Below are 15,289 nucleotides of genomic sequence, written 5' to 3'. Positions count from 1 at the left end.
GCCTTAGGAAGCATTACTACAAACAAAGCTAGTGGAGGTGATGGAATTTTAGCTGAGCTATTTAAAATCCTAAAATATGATGCTGTTAAAGTGCTGCACTCAATATGCCAGCAAATTTGGAAAACTCAGAAATGGCCACAGGACTGGAAAAGATCAGTTTTCATTACAATACATAAAGGGCAATGCCAAAGAATGTTCAAAGTACCGTAAAATTGCGCTCATTTCAAATGCTAGCAAGGTAATGCTCAAAACCCTTTAAGCTAAGCTTCAACAGTACATGAACTGAGAACTTCCAGATATGCAAGCTGCATTTAGAAAAGGCAGAGGAACCAGAAATCAAATTGCCAACATCCACTGGATCATAGAAAAAGCAAGGGAACTCCAGAAAAACATCTACTTCTGCCTCATTGACTACACTAAAGCCTTTGACTGTGTGGATCACAACAAACTGGGAATGGGAATACCAGATCACCATACTTGCCTCCTGAGAAGCCTGTATGCAGGTCAAGAAGCAACAGTTAGAGCTGGATATGGAACAGTGGACTGATTAAAAATTGGGAAATGAGTATGTCAAGGCTGTATATTGTCAATTTGCTTATTTAACTTCTATTTCATGTGAAATGCTGAGCTGGATGAGGCATAAGCTGGAATCAAGATTTCTGGGAGAAATATCAATAATTTCAGATATGTAGCATACACCACCCTAATGGCAAAAAAGAGAAGAGGAACTAAAAGCCTCTTGATGAAGGTGAAAGAGGGGAGTAAGAAACCTGGCTTAAAACTCAACATTCAAAAAACTAACATCATGGCATCTGGTCCTATCATTTCATGGCAAATAGATGGGGAAACAATGGAAACAGTGACAGACTTTATTTTCTTGGGCTCCAAAGTCACTGTGGATGGTGACTGCAGCCCTGCAATTAAAAGACTCTTGCTCCTTGGGTTAAAAGCTATGACAAATCCAAACACAGTATTAAGAAGCAGAGATATCACTTTGCTGACAAAGGTCTGTATAGTCAAAGCTATGGTTTTTCCAGTAGTCATGTATGGATGTGAGAATTGGACCATAAAAAGAGAGCGCCAAAGAATTGATGCTTTTGAACTGTGGTGTTAGAGAAGACTCTTCAGAGTCCCTTGGACTGCAAGGAGATCCAACTAGCCAATCCTAAAGGAAATCAGTCCTGAATATTCATTGGGAGGACTGATGCTGAAACATCAGCTTCAGCATCATTGGCCACCTGATGGGACGAGCCGACTCATTGGAAAAGACTGTGGCGCTGGGAAACATTGAAGGCAGGAGGAGAAGGGGGTGACAGAGGATGAGATGGTTGGATGGCATCACTGAATCAATGAGAATGAGTTTGAGCAAACTCCAGGAGATAGTGAAGGACAGGGAAGCCTGGTGTGCTGCCATTCATGGGTTGCAAAGAGTGGGACATGACGTTGCAAATGAACAGGAGGAAAAAGGCCTGACTGGTGAGGCTGGTAAATATGGTCATGGGCACATGCAGCCAAATGCAGTCTGTCTGTCTGCCCCTCTGCAGGTCACACATCCCTCCACTTGAGCCATGTGGCTGTCTGGGTAAGGGACTGCTCTGCTGACCTGTTTCTGCCCATTCCTGAGTCCTGGGGTCTAAGTCTGTGGAGCGACAGGAGAGCTCCTTCCACTCTGCTAGGATTCAGCAGATGAAGAATTCAATTTCCAACCATATGATTTTTAAAATAGTTTTATTTATTTATTTATCTTTGGCTGCACTGGGTCTCTGTTGCTGTGTAGACTTTTCTCTAGTTTTGGTTAGTGGGAGCTCCTCTCTAGTTGTAACACGCAGGCTTCTCCCTGTGGTGGCTTCTCTTGTTCTGAAGCACAGGCTCTAGGGAGTGTGGGCTCAGTAGTTGTGGCTCCTGGGCTCTAGAGCACAGGCTCAATAGTTGTAGTGTGTGGGCTTAGCTGCCCTGCGGCATATGGGATCTTCCCGGACTAGGGATCGAGCCCGTGTCTCCTGCATTGGCAGGTCGATTCTTTACCACTGAGCCACCAGGGAAGCCCCCAGCCATACTCTTGTATCTATTTGCCAACTGGTTTGGAATACAGAGAGAAAAGGGTCTGATTAGTAGTATCAGAAATTGAACATCAAAGAGAACCTCTTGAAAAACCAAAAGAGAAATGAAGAAGCCTCTTGATTTCTGCTCAGTCCTCAAACCATAGGCTCATTATCTGAGAGGGACAAAGAAAACTATATACTATGGCTTTGCTGCCAAGGATCATGATGGAGTTGGGGGCCTAACAGTCTGCTCCCAATTCGTGAGGTTCTGTGAGGGGACAGAAAGGGGTCCTCCTGGGACCTGAAAGGATGACACACAGAGTTTATGTGTTGTGTGTGTGTTAGTCACTTAGTTGTAACCGACTCTTTGTGACCCCATGGACTATAGCCCACCAGGCTCCTCTGTCCATGGGGATTCTCCAAGCAAGAATACTGGAGTGGTTGTCACTTCCTTCTCCAGGGGATCTTCCTGACCCAGGGATCAAACCCGGGTCTCCTGCATTGCAGGCAGATTCTTTACCATCTGAGCTACAGGGAAGTCCCTATAGCTTTATGTGTTTACAGTTTATGTGTTAGACAGTGACAAAAAGGCCCAATGTTTGAACCCACGGCTTGTGATCCCAACTGGGTCCCAGGCAGCCTCATTTCTCCCTGAGTGACCTGTATGGTTCTGTGATAATCCTGGTAGAATTAATTTACTAGTAGGTGATGCCCCAACTCTTAAGAAAATCATATCGATCTCTGAGAATTTTCAAAATTAAATGTGAAGATACCATTGGCCAGAGAAGCAAATGGAGATAGAAGGGAAGAATGAAAGGAAGTAAGATGCTAGAATTTCATACAAAAGAGACCCACGTACCACTGATTTTCTGAACTCACTTTCTCTACATCCTAACAGTCATTAAAATGTATAAAAATGGATATTTCTAAAGCAGCAACACTAAGAATTATCATTGTTGCAGTTGCCTGGCAACCTGAGACTTTGGTTATTTTATTTCTAAACAGGGAATGCTATAAACTGGTATCTGGAGTTTGTGAAAATAGTTTTAAATTGACGTTCTCTCTGTAAATCAGGAAGAGATAATACAGCATTAACGTACATTTAAAGGTTGCTAAATATGCATATGTGTATGTCTCATACGACATGCACACGAAGATTCTCCCTCAGAGTTTCTCTCCATTGTATGCTATCTTAAGTAAATCTGGAGAATTAATATCCCTTTGCATTTTTCCTGGAAAATATCTATTTAATTTCCCTTTGTCAATAATATGCATTTGAGTCCCAAGGAACAAACCTTTTACCTCCTGTGTGAATCAGGGAAACTGAGTATTGTGGCTCATATCAGTCATGAGCTCCTTTCTCTAGCTTCCCAGACACTGCGTGGGTTTCCAGTTCTGAGAAAGCAAAGACAAACCCAACATCTAACTGGCTACTGGGAGAAAATTATTTCTCAAGGCAAGGCAAAGGAATGTCTGCCTTCTTTAGAGATGCGAGTCTTATGAAGGCCTTATGAAATCTTAGGGTGCTCCGAGAGATCCTGCCTAAGGGTTCCAGCATGGATGAGGTGTTCACATTTTGAAAAAGTTGCCTCTATTTATAAAACGTCATTTCTCTACAATTTCTCCACGTTCTCTTGAATGTGACCTTGGTTCCTGACTCCTCAGTAGGGCCTTAGGAGGAGAAGGACTCTCATTCCAGACCCTGATGATGAGCATCCCTAACTTCTGTAGAATAATCTCTTCTAAAGGGGCCCATGGGTAAAGAACCCGCCTGCCAACAAGGAGACATAAGAGACGCAGGTTCAGTCCCTGGGTCGGGAAGATCCCCTGGAGGAGGACATGACAACCCATTCCAGTATTCTTGCCTGGAGAATCCCCATGGACAGAGCAGCCTGGCGGGCTACAGTCCGTGGAGTCACAAAGAGTCGGACATGCCTGAAGTGACTCAGCATGCATGCACACAAAGAGGCCCCCGCAGCTGTATTTGCTTGCTGACTGAAGCTCATGACAGCAGACTGCCTCGGGCTCCACCTTGCATCTCCAGAGAGAAGAAGGGCACCAGAGAGTCAGATGCCTCAGCCCCAGAGAGTGTTTGTGATGGATTCTAACACATAAGGATTAGGTCTTGGTCTGAACCACAGACCAAACCCATAAAAGAAGAGCACAGAGCACCAGTTCCATCATGGGGCTGTTCATGCAGAGCCATGCTTCAAGTTGACTTGGGAAGAGCATCTCAGGCAGACACAGCACTAGAGGGTGACAGAATGACTTTCCATGACCTCTTGTTCAGTGGAAGCCGGGACATTATAACATCACTGTTGTTTAGAAATAGAGGACAGCATCTTGTTGGCAAATAATCAAATAGACCGTTTGACCTATTGAAATCATTATTTCTCCAAATGGAGTCACAGTTATAAATGAAGGAAAAATGTTTCAGGCTTTAAGTTTCACTGTGTGAAGTATGCTTCTCCTTACCAGACATCTAGAAGGTACCAAAAATTCTATTTTGAGAGAACTGGGTGGTGGTTAGAATTTCCAACTCTTTGGAGAGACTGGTCCTGCAGATCAGTTGGGACATAACAGGACTTTAGCCAAAGGTAAGTACACACTGACAGACCCTTGTGGTGGCCCTTCTGGGTACCAATTCTAGTGATGTGTGCCTGCCATGCTGGTTTCTGGCATGGGAATTTGTTTTGATGACACTATATATTTTTTTCTCATCTATCCAACGGGAAGGCTATGATGAGGAACAGCAAATGGCTGAGCAATGGAAGGAAACAGGAAAAATGCACTGTCAAAAAGCTTAGGACTATGACAGCTTCCCTGAGACAAGAGGTTCCCCAAACTTAGGGAGTTTTGTGTAGCCTGTCAGTGCAGAACTGACAAGGGGGTTGGGGCCTTTGATGGTCTCCTTCCTGTCCCCAGGTGCTTTTCTGAATGGTGTCACCACTTGGGATTAATTGATGGAACTTGGATTGCCCAGCGACCCTGAGCTATGTCACGACTGAGGCTGGGAAACTATTCTGCACTTGCATTTATCACTTATAAAGGCAGTATCATTTGCAAAGTCAAAAACCATTCAGGGCACACCTAGGGTGTCCATGGGAGCACCTGGGATGTGTAATGAATCCAATTGCTTTCAGGCTTGCTCACATGACAGAGAGTCTGTCTGGCACGATGATGAAGAGAAACGAGGACAGGCTCTATCCCTTCTGTGCACATTCCAGTTAGTTTCCCAGAAGCAAACACAAGTGATGTGATTTCCAAGCACATAAGTGTCCAGGGTGACAAATGAAGTGGGTTTTTTGTGTGTTTTGGAGGGCGTGGGGGGAGGGTTATGAAAGTGGAGTTTGGTTTTCCTTTTTTTTTTCCTTTAAGTGAACAAGAATAAGAAGAAAACTGCAAGGGTACAAAACCTCCCTATCTCAGGAACTTACTGCAGAGACAGGGTTTGACATGGGAAAGGTGTTTAGTATGCTAACAAAATGCCGTGTGATGGGGGTTTGGAGCAGACTGAATTGATAATAGAAATCTGGGCCATCCTGCTGTGCTGAAGACCTCATGCTGTGCAGAGCAAAGGCAGCTAATATATTACAGAGCTTGATGAGGCTGGGCGAGTGGATCAGCAAGGAACTGCCAAGGTCTCTCAGGCTGTAAAACGTGATGCAGTTTGATCCTGCCACCAACTGGCTGAGTGATTTGAGTAAATCTTGGCCTTATCTTCCTGCACCTTGAAAGAGGATAGTTTGTCGTTGATTATCACTTTGCAAATGCATTTTCAGAACCAAATATTGACTATCTGCTGTGGCTGAGAATCTGAAACAATATTACAGCAAGGATCTTCGAAAGCTCACACATAATGATGGGCATTAAGGACTGAAGGATGATACAACTGGCTATACAAGCACACTGCCAGTGAAGATCTGGGGAGGACAGAACTGTCGGGGTGGTCAGGCCACCATGTTTTCTGACACCAAGCAGTGGGCGGCTCTGCAAGATCCCCAGGAGGATCCTGATGGTGGGGGACAACTCTATGCCTGTGTCTTATGTCGGCACCATATTTATATTAAGTGTAAGCCTATTTCAACAGAGAATGAGATGGTTGGATGGCATCACCGACTCAATGGATATGAATTTGAGCAAACTACAGGAGATGGTGAAGGACAGGGAAGACTGGCGTGCTGCAGTCCATGGTGTCACAAAGAGTCGGACACAACTTAGCGACTAAACAACAAAGTCTACTTCAGACATGGAGTGTGTTTAATCATCACTCCCTCAGAGCCAGAAGGGAAAGAAGGGAGCTGAAGCAGACAGATGTCTGCAGAGAAAGGTGAGTGGAGTTTCCACATTTTGTCCGCCCTCACAAGCGAGCAGGTAGCTGGTCATTGTGGCTAACTGGTGGTGTACGGTATGTTTAACAGGAGACCTTGAACTATGAACAAAATAAATTTTTAATGTTGATAGCAAAACCCAACTTGAACCAAAAGGAATTTACTTTATTTCAAGCAAAAGTAATTTCATATGCTTACTTTTATCCATCCCCCCCACCATCAATTCAACAAATACTTATTGAAATCCACAAAAGCATGTCGCTCCACAGAAACAATATGAGAGATATATAGATATAGATATAGATCTATATATATGAGATAAAAATATACAAGCAAAATACATAATTGGTGACCTCGTAAGGTGGTATTTTGAATTTTGTCTACATCATGATCTGTTATCATACTAATACGTTTCCCTTTTTATGGACAGGGAAGCCAATAAGGGCTGATAACTCTTTTCTTTCTGAGATCTTCAACCTTGACAGTACCTCTCCAGAACTTTATTTTTTTCCCTCCTTCTCTTCTCTCTTTCCTTCCTCCCTCCTTTCCTTCCTTCCTCTCTTTCTTGTAATCACAAGTTGACTTTAGTCAACTGAAGAAATGAATGAAACTTCATAAACCTTCAAATTGAATTTTTTTTTTCCTCATAGAAAAGAATCACACAAGAGCGAAAAAAGCCACTTCTGGGTATATCCTAGGATTCCAAATTTCAAGAATTGAGACAGACAGGCTTATAATCTCTATTTAAACTCCAAAGTAGGCTAGTAATGGGCTTCTTGGTGGAGAACAAAATCACAGTGTTGGCATCAACTTATGGTAGAGGCAAAGGACAACTCAAGAACTTGTACTGAATCTCAGTTATTGTAGAAAAAACTGCCTGACTTACCAACACAACAGAAACTTATATTTTGTCAAATCCTACAGATTAAAAAATGATTCCATATACTGTATATTTGCTTAATCCTCATGGCAACTCTGTAAGGTACATGTTATTTCCATTATCATTATTGGTTATTGACTACAGTGTTACATACTTTACAAAAAACTTTCACACACAAATCATTTTGAGCCTTTTATCCTCATTGTGTAAATAAGATATATAGCTATAGCCCTCAGTTCATGAGATGTGAAGGTTCAGATAGCTAGTGAAAGGTGCAGCTGGACCTTGGCAGAGCCTGAAAAATTAGAGAGTTCCCCTCATCCATCACCACACTGTCCAATGGAAAAGCTGAACTGGAGCGGTGGTGGTGAGGGGTGGCTCCGGGGCTGGGTCATTCATGGCCAAAGATGATACGGCAAGTTTTTGGCTATTCCAGACATAGGAGCAGTTCTAATTTCATCTTTTTGGAGCATAACTGAAAAGAGGAAAAGGATCTTGGAAGTGAAACAAACATTTGCATGGGATAGTGGGTGGTAATTCCCCAAGCTTTTCAGGTCTCCTAAATAGGATTGCTAGATAAAATACAGGATGCCCCTCTAGCTTATGCAATATTGGGGACATACTTACACTGAAAATATTTGGTTTTTATCTGAAGTTAAAACTTAACTGGGCATCCATATTTTTATTGGTTAGATATGGCAGCTCTACTCCTAAAGGAATGGTAATTCAATCTTAGGACACTTGCTCTTTTCTCTATAAAGCATTTATACAATGGTGGCAATAATTTGAGTGCATGCATGCTAAGTCATTTCAGCTGTGTCCAACTCTGCGATCCTATGGACCTTAGCCCCAGGCTCCTCTGTCTATGGGATTCTCCAGGCAAGAATACTGGCATGGGTTGCCATGCCCTCCTCTAGTGGATCTTCTTGACCCAGGGATCAAACCCACATCTCCTGCAGCCCCTGCATGGTGGGCAAATTCTTTACCACTAGTGCCACTAGAGAAGCCTCAACAATAATCTACCAATGGCAATGGTTATTATAGCCCTCAACTCAGGTAACTTCCTATTATTTCTGACTTGAGCAGCCTAATGTTAGGATTGGGGCAAATTTATGTATTTTCATAGCTTTTGAATTTGGCAGATCATGCATTACATAATTGCTAGCGAAGGCCAGTTTCTGGCACTGAACTGACAATGTGGTCCATACCTCTGTAGTACAACTCTCCCCAGATGTCACTAGACTGAGAAACCCACACTTAGCCCTGGTACCATGTTTACTTCATCCCATTCTTCGAGTAGAAGAGTCACTTACTTGTATGGGATGTGCTTGCTGCCATTGACGAGAGCCAGGATGACATTGCCCAGGGCAGACAGTGAGAGGCACAGCCCTGAGCCTCCTTCCCGATTTTTGCTAAGAGCTTTCACACAGCTGCCAAGATCGATGAGGTGCAGGCGGCTGCGGCCTCCAGACACTGCCACAGGAGAGAAGACAAGAGAAGAAAGGACTGGTTAAGTCTCGTAAACCCTCATCTGTCCTTCATGTAGCTCCTTGGGAAATCTGAGCGGAAAAAAGAGGAAGTAAAAGATTGAAGTTCATGATCTAGTATGAGACCTCAATCAAATCATACAGGGGTAACAAATAGCGTGGTCCTCTTAGATTCTGTCCATCACACACCACTGGCCTTCTGAAACCTATGGACATTCCTACTATAAATAAAGGAATAATTCCTTTAGGTTGAATTAGATGGGATTTAACAGAGAAGGTAAATTTCTATTAAAAGAGAATAAGATTTGTGCCTACAGAAATTTATGCCTTTGTGTAACAGAATTCTGAAATTGATCATATTAAAACATGACTAGCCCATAAGTGATTATCTGCTTTGGTTGAGTGTCATAGAGACCTTAAGCTCAGCCAGGAATCAGGTTAATAACTCAAATAATAATCAAATGGGTTAAAACCAGTAATAATGAGAAAAATCTTGAAAGTAGCCAGAGGGGGAAAATTATGTTACAAGTAAAGGAACAATGATAAAATGATGTTTCTCAGAAATAAGACAAGTGAGAAGACAATGGAGCAACATTCTTAAAGTACTGAAAACTTCCAGCCTACAGTTATACACCCAACCAGAGTATCATTCTCAGATAAAAGGAAAATAAAGACTTTTTCAGACTTAAAAAAGCTGAAAGAATTCATCACAAAGGATATACACAAAAGAATGAAGAGTTTTGGAAACGAAAACCATGTGAATAAATATATGCTTTTCTCTTACTTAAATCTCCTTAAAAGTTAATTGACTGCTAAAGCAAAAATAACAACAATGTAATATGTGGGTATAACACACACAAAATTAAAATGTTTGACAACAATAGCACAAAGTTTAGGAGCAGAGAAATGAAAATACTCTATGATAAGGTTCTTATTCTAGACATGAAGTGGTATCATATCACTTGAAAGTAGACTGTGATAACTTAAAGATGTATACAATAAATCCTACAGCAATCACTAAATAACAAAGATTTAGAGCTAAAAAGCCAGCAAAGAATATTAAGTGGAGTCATATAAAATGTTCAATAAGTTCAAAAGAAAGCAAATAAAATAAAAAGGAAAACAAAGAACAGATGAGTTGAACAGAAAACATACAGAAAAATAATACTTTGGGCCACACCATATGAATTATCCCATTAAATGAAGTAGTCTGAATATCTTTATTAAAAGTCGATATTGTTGGATTTGATAAAAAGCAAGACTCTTCTACATGCTGCCTATGGGAAGTGCTCTTCAAATATAAAGAAACAATAAGTTGCAAATGTAAGTATGGAAAAGGCTATGCCATCTAAATAGTACCCATAAGAAAGCTGAGGCAGTTACAACAATATCAAACAAAAGAGACTTAAGACAAAAATATTACTAGAGGGAAAGAGAGACATGTTATAATGATAAAGGACAAAATTCATCAGGAGGTCTGAACAATCAAAAATGTTTATGCTTTAATAATGGAAGTTGAAACATATAAAGTAAAATCTGATAGAATTGCAATAATGAACAGAAAAATCCAGACTTATAGTTGGAGATTTCAAATACCCGTTTCTCAATAACTGATATAACAAGTAGACAGAAAACCAGTATGGATATAGAAGATTTGAACAACTATCAATTCATTCTACCTGACATTTACAGAACATTCAACCCAACAACAGCAGAATATACTTTCTTTTGAATTGCACACAAAATATTTACCAAGATAGACTATATTCTGGTACATGAAACAAGTCTAAATAAATTTTAAAGGTTTCACATCATTCCAACTATGCTCTGACACACTAGAGTTAAATTCGAAGTCAATCCAAAAAGATACCTGGAAAATCCCTAAATATTTTGAAACTCAACAACACAGCTCCAAATAACTTAGGGTCAAAGAAGAAACCAAAATGGAAATTAGAAAGTGTTTTTAAGTGAATGAAAATGAAAAACAACATATTCAAATTAGTAATAAGACACTTCTATTGTTAGAAAGAATTTACCCCATTAAATACCTATATCAGAAAACAACAGAGGTCTCCAATCAGTTACCTCAGCTTCCACTTAAATAAACTAGAAAAAGATGAGCAAATTAAAGACTAAATAGCAGAAAGGAAATAATTAATACAAAATCAGAAATCAAGGAAATATAAAATTTAAAGAACAATAGAGAAAAATCAATACCATCTAAAGTTGATTCTTTAAGATCAATAAAGTTAATATTTCTCTAGCATGACTGATCAGCAAAGAGCGAAGACACAAATTTCCCATGTCAGGAACAAGGAACAAAAGAGGAAGTAGCCTCATGACAGTTTCTACAAATAAAAAAAGGATAATAAAGAAACATGATGCCAGTAAGTTAGCACAACTTGGAAGAATGAACAAATTTCTTGATAGATAAAAAGTACCAGAGCTCACTCAAGAAGTAATAGATAATGTGACTAACCCTACATCCATTAAAGAAATAGAATCTGTAGTTAACAACCTTTCTACAGAGAAAGCAGTGTATTTAACCACACTGGTGAATTCTACCAAACTTTAAAGGAAGAAATAATATCAGTTTTACACAAATTCTTCCTGAAAATTAAATAGGAGAGTGCGTGCGTGCAAAGTCACTTCAGTCATATCCAACACTTTGCGACTCATGGATTGTAGTCCACCAAGCTCCTCTGTCCTCGGTTTTCTCCAGGCAAGGATACTGGAGTAGGTTATCATTTCCTCCTCCAGTGGGTCTTCCTGACCCAGGGATCAAACCCGTGTCTCTTACATCTCCTGCATTGGCAGGAGAGTTCTTTACCACTAGTGCCACCTGGGAAGCCCCAGATAGGAGAGACTACATCCCAATTAATTCTTTGAGACCAAGATTACCCTGATAGCAAAAACAAAGATATTCCAAGAAAAAAGTTGAAGACCAATTATCCCTCATGAACAAATAGGAAAAAGTTCTAAACAAAGTACTAGTGAGTCATACTAGAAAATTATAGCTAGGAACATATTAAAAGGATTTTTATAACATGAATAAATTAATTAATGACTTAATAAATGAATTAATACAAGGAATGCAGGGTTGGTTAACAAAAAATTCATCTATCATTATAATTCACCATATTAGCAGACGAAAAAGAAAGATTCTCTCAGTAGATCCAGACAAAGCATTTAACAAACTCCAACATCCATTAATGATAAAAATGGTCGGCAAAATATAAATCAAAGGTGATATTCTCAGTTTGATAAAAAGTGTCTAGGAAAAATCTGCAGCTAAGAGTATTCTTAATAGTAAAAGACTAAAGCTTTCCAAGATCAAGAACAAGACAAGGATGTTCACTCTTTCTATTCAACATCATACAGGAGGTTCTAGCCAGTGCAACAGGCAAGAAAAAGAAATAAAATGTATCCAGATTGGAAAGAAATAAGTTAAACTGTCTTTCTTGACAGATTACATGATTATCTATGTAGGAAATCTAACAGACGCCACAAAAAAAGCAACTAAAACTAACAATTGAGTTTAGTAAGTTGTGGAATACTAGATCCATGGATCGAGATAATTGTATTTCTAAACTGTAGTGACAAACAACTGGAAATTGAAATGTAAAAATACTTTTTACAGTAACATCAAAAATATTAAGTACTTACAGATAAATCTGACAAAAGATACATGCACTGAAAACTACAAAACATACCTGAGAAAAATTAATAAAGACTTGAAAAAAATAGAGAGAAGTCTGATGCAGGAGAGCAAGGAAAACTTCCAGGAACCACTGTCCTGACCTCAGCTTTGTCTCTGCCCATGCCATCTCAGCTTTACATCTAGCACTAACAAAAAAGGTGATGAAGGTTTACAGAAAACATAAAATTTCAATTCAGGTTCTCCAGTGACTCTGGTACACTTGTGGCAAAAAACTTCCCACATTAAGGATGTTATATTTTGTTTATCTCCAACTATCTAGGCCTGGCGTGCTGCGGTTCATGGGGTTGCAAAGAGTCAGACACGACTGAGCAACAGAACTGAACTGAACTGATCTCCAATAAAAATCCTTAATAGGAAAGATATAATACGTTACTTTTCTTTTATTCTATTTTGTATTATGCAGGATCAGGCCACTGGCAGCGTGCAAGAGAAATAGTTATTTTTAAAGCAAAATATCATCTGTTTTGCAACCTAATTATATAGACAGAAGAAGCTCAGATATTTCATGCGCTCTGCAGATTAAAGGGCAAAGACAGGGACCAATTTGGACTTTCAGGCTCTAATAGTCCATTTGATGTAATGGAATAAAATTCGTAATGTACATGTAGTAAAATAGAACACAGAGAACAAAAGCATAGTTTAGACTGTGCTAAAGAATAATATTATAAAATACCTGTAATTATACCTGCATGACTCAAAATGAGAGTCATATTTTAAACAATGTAAAATCAACTTTGCTCTATAACCACCAGAATTTTAGTAGTCACAGAATTCTGAACTTCATACACGGTGCTGAATCCGGAATGGTATACAGTAAGTGGGCACAGGCCATCAGCTATTACCAATAATTCCCATTACTACAGGTGGTTGGAGAGAAAGTAGTTCTAGAATCAATAGGTGATAATTAATAGCGGGTAAGAAGCAGGTTCCGATGGACTTTTCAGATTTCTGAGGTCAGAGCTGCAAAGTTTAGGAACATAACCCAGTCTGCCTTGAGACTGTTTATATTTGAATATGTATATTTCAAGTCTAGACTTTGACCAGTTGAAATTACCCATGTGCCTTACTCTCCCACAGGAAGCAACATATTAATTAACCCCACTCCCGAGTGATTCTTCCAGCTCATGTTCATGGAGCAAGGATATGCTAAATTCTCCCCAAAACACTTAATTCCTACAATAATCCTGTAGGGCAAGAATTGGCTCTATTTTATAGATGAGGAAACTGAGGTTCATAGATGTTAAATCACTCAAGATCTCATAGAAAATTAAAACTGAATTTGAGATGAAAATCCAGAGCTAACTTTTGCAGTTACAGTTTACTCTTTTAACTCACTTTCTCGTAACTCAGTGGTTCCCAAACTCGGCTGCACATCAGAATCACCTTGGGGTATTTACAAAATATGGACGCCTGGCTCCTACTCCCAGGCTTTCTAATTTAACCAGTCTGGAGTATGGCATGGGCATTGGGATTCACTGGAAGGCTACACAGGTGATTCTCTTGTGCAGCAAAGTTTTGGAACAATGGCCTTGCCACTTGACCAAGTTAACCCAGGCCCTCCATCAGCTGTGTCAGACACACTGTCTGATGCCCACAGCACACTGTAGGCTTGTGACATGCGGTGGCTGTTCCCTAGCTTGTCTTTGCATTTTTGCTCCAAAAATGTGAACTGTACACTTATCAACAGGTCAGCTGGGTTTCCTCCTAAACCTAACTATGCCACTTGTACTTAATATTATAAATACAAATAATCAAATATTATGTAAATCAATAAAATACGTTTATGTAAAGAGTTAATGTTTCTAAAAAACTGGAATCAATGGTTTGGAAAGGTGTGATTAAAATGAGTTAGTTTTTGAAAAAAGATACTGACTTCGGTGTGAGTGAGAAATTACAGTGTGGAAAAAATTTCAAGAATCTAGAAAAAGTCTCTACCCAGTTAGTTGCACAAGTGTCTCTTAAGTCCTTGAATCATTCAGAAGAAATTGAAAGCAAAAGCCAGACTATTATTAATATTGAGTGTGGTTTATAAAAGTCAGAATCTAAAGTTGAAAACTCATCTCAAAGAGAAAACCATGGCCCTGTATCAGAAGACCAATGAATAAACACACAATTGTATGTTTTAAGTTGAAAATGTCTATGACATGAATGTATCCTTTTATATGATTCTCCTTTTTAATGTAACTTTCTCAGTTAATTGACCAATTCCTTCTGACCGTGTTGCATGAGAGGGCTTCTCTGAACTCACACCACCTGCTTCCACAAAGGGTAAGAGAAAGGTCTTTCTATTTCTGAGGATTTCCCTGGTAGCTCAGTGGGTAAAGAATCTGTCTGCAATGCAGGAGACTGCCTGCAATGCAGGAGACCCTAATTCAATCCTTCAATCCCTGGGTTGGGAAAATTCCCTGGAGGAGGGCATGGCAACCCAATCCAATATTCTTGCCTGGAGAATCCCATGGACAGAGGAGTCTGGCAGGCTGCAGTCCAAGGGATCACAGTAAGACACAACTCAACAACTAAACCACCACTACCATCACCTCTTTATGAATCAGCTAAATGAGGTAAGGAAGAAATTCACTCACTGTTTAATATATAGCACACATGCCATTTGGTGTGGCACGTAAGAACTGATGTGCAGGCACCTTACTGGGCTGCGAAGGACACTGTGCCAGGCGATAGGAGATTCTGTCCTCAGGGAGCTTGTAGTCTGTCTGATGGGGCTTAGACAAGTCCAGAATGACTGAGATATAAGGCAGTGGCTTAACATCCCCCAAACTGCTATGGGACTTAAAGGAGAAAGATATTCCAGAGGGGAGAATCTGAAAGGC

At 40.0% G+C, this 15,289-nt stretch overlaps 1 protein-coding gene across 1 annotated transcript in view; it reads right to left on the bottom strand.

Moving 5' to 3' along the window:
* Positions 1-15,289, bottom strand: part of KIF26B (kinesin family member 26B) — a 516,204-nt gene that overhangs the window by 56,658 nt on the left and 444,257 nt on the right. Inside the window, exon 10 of the mRNA XM_081486872.1 lies at positions 8,567-8,726. Within this exon, the coding sequence (XP_081342998.1) occupies positions 8,567-8,726 (160 nt within the window). The remainder of the gene's footprint in view (positions 1-8,566; positions 8,727-15,289) is intronic.

The sequence above is a fragment of the Giraffa tippelskirchi genome, chromosome 5 (assembly GCF_054371585.1).
Source record: "Giraffa tippelskirchi isolate mGirTip1 chromosome 5, T2T-mGirTip1v1.2.pri, whole genome shotgun sequence".
NCBI lineage: Eukaryota > Metazoa > Chordata > Mammalia > Artiodactyla > Giraffidae > Giraffa > Giraffa tippelskirchi.
This window is presented reverse-complemented; position numbering and strand designations above follow the sequence as displayed.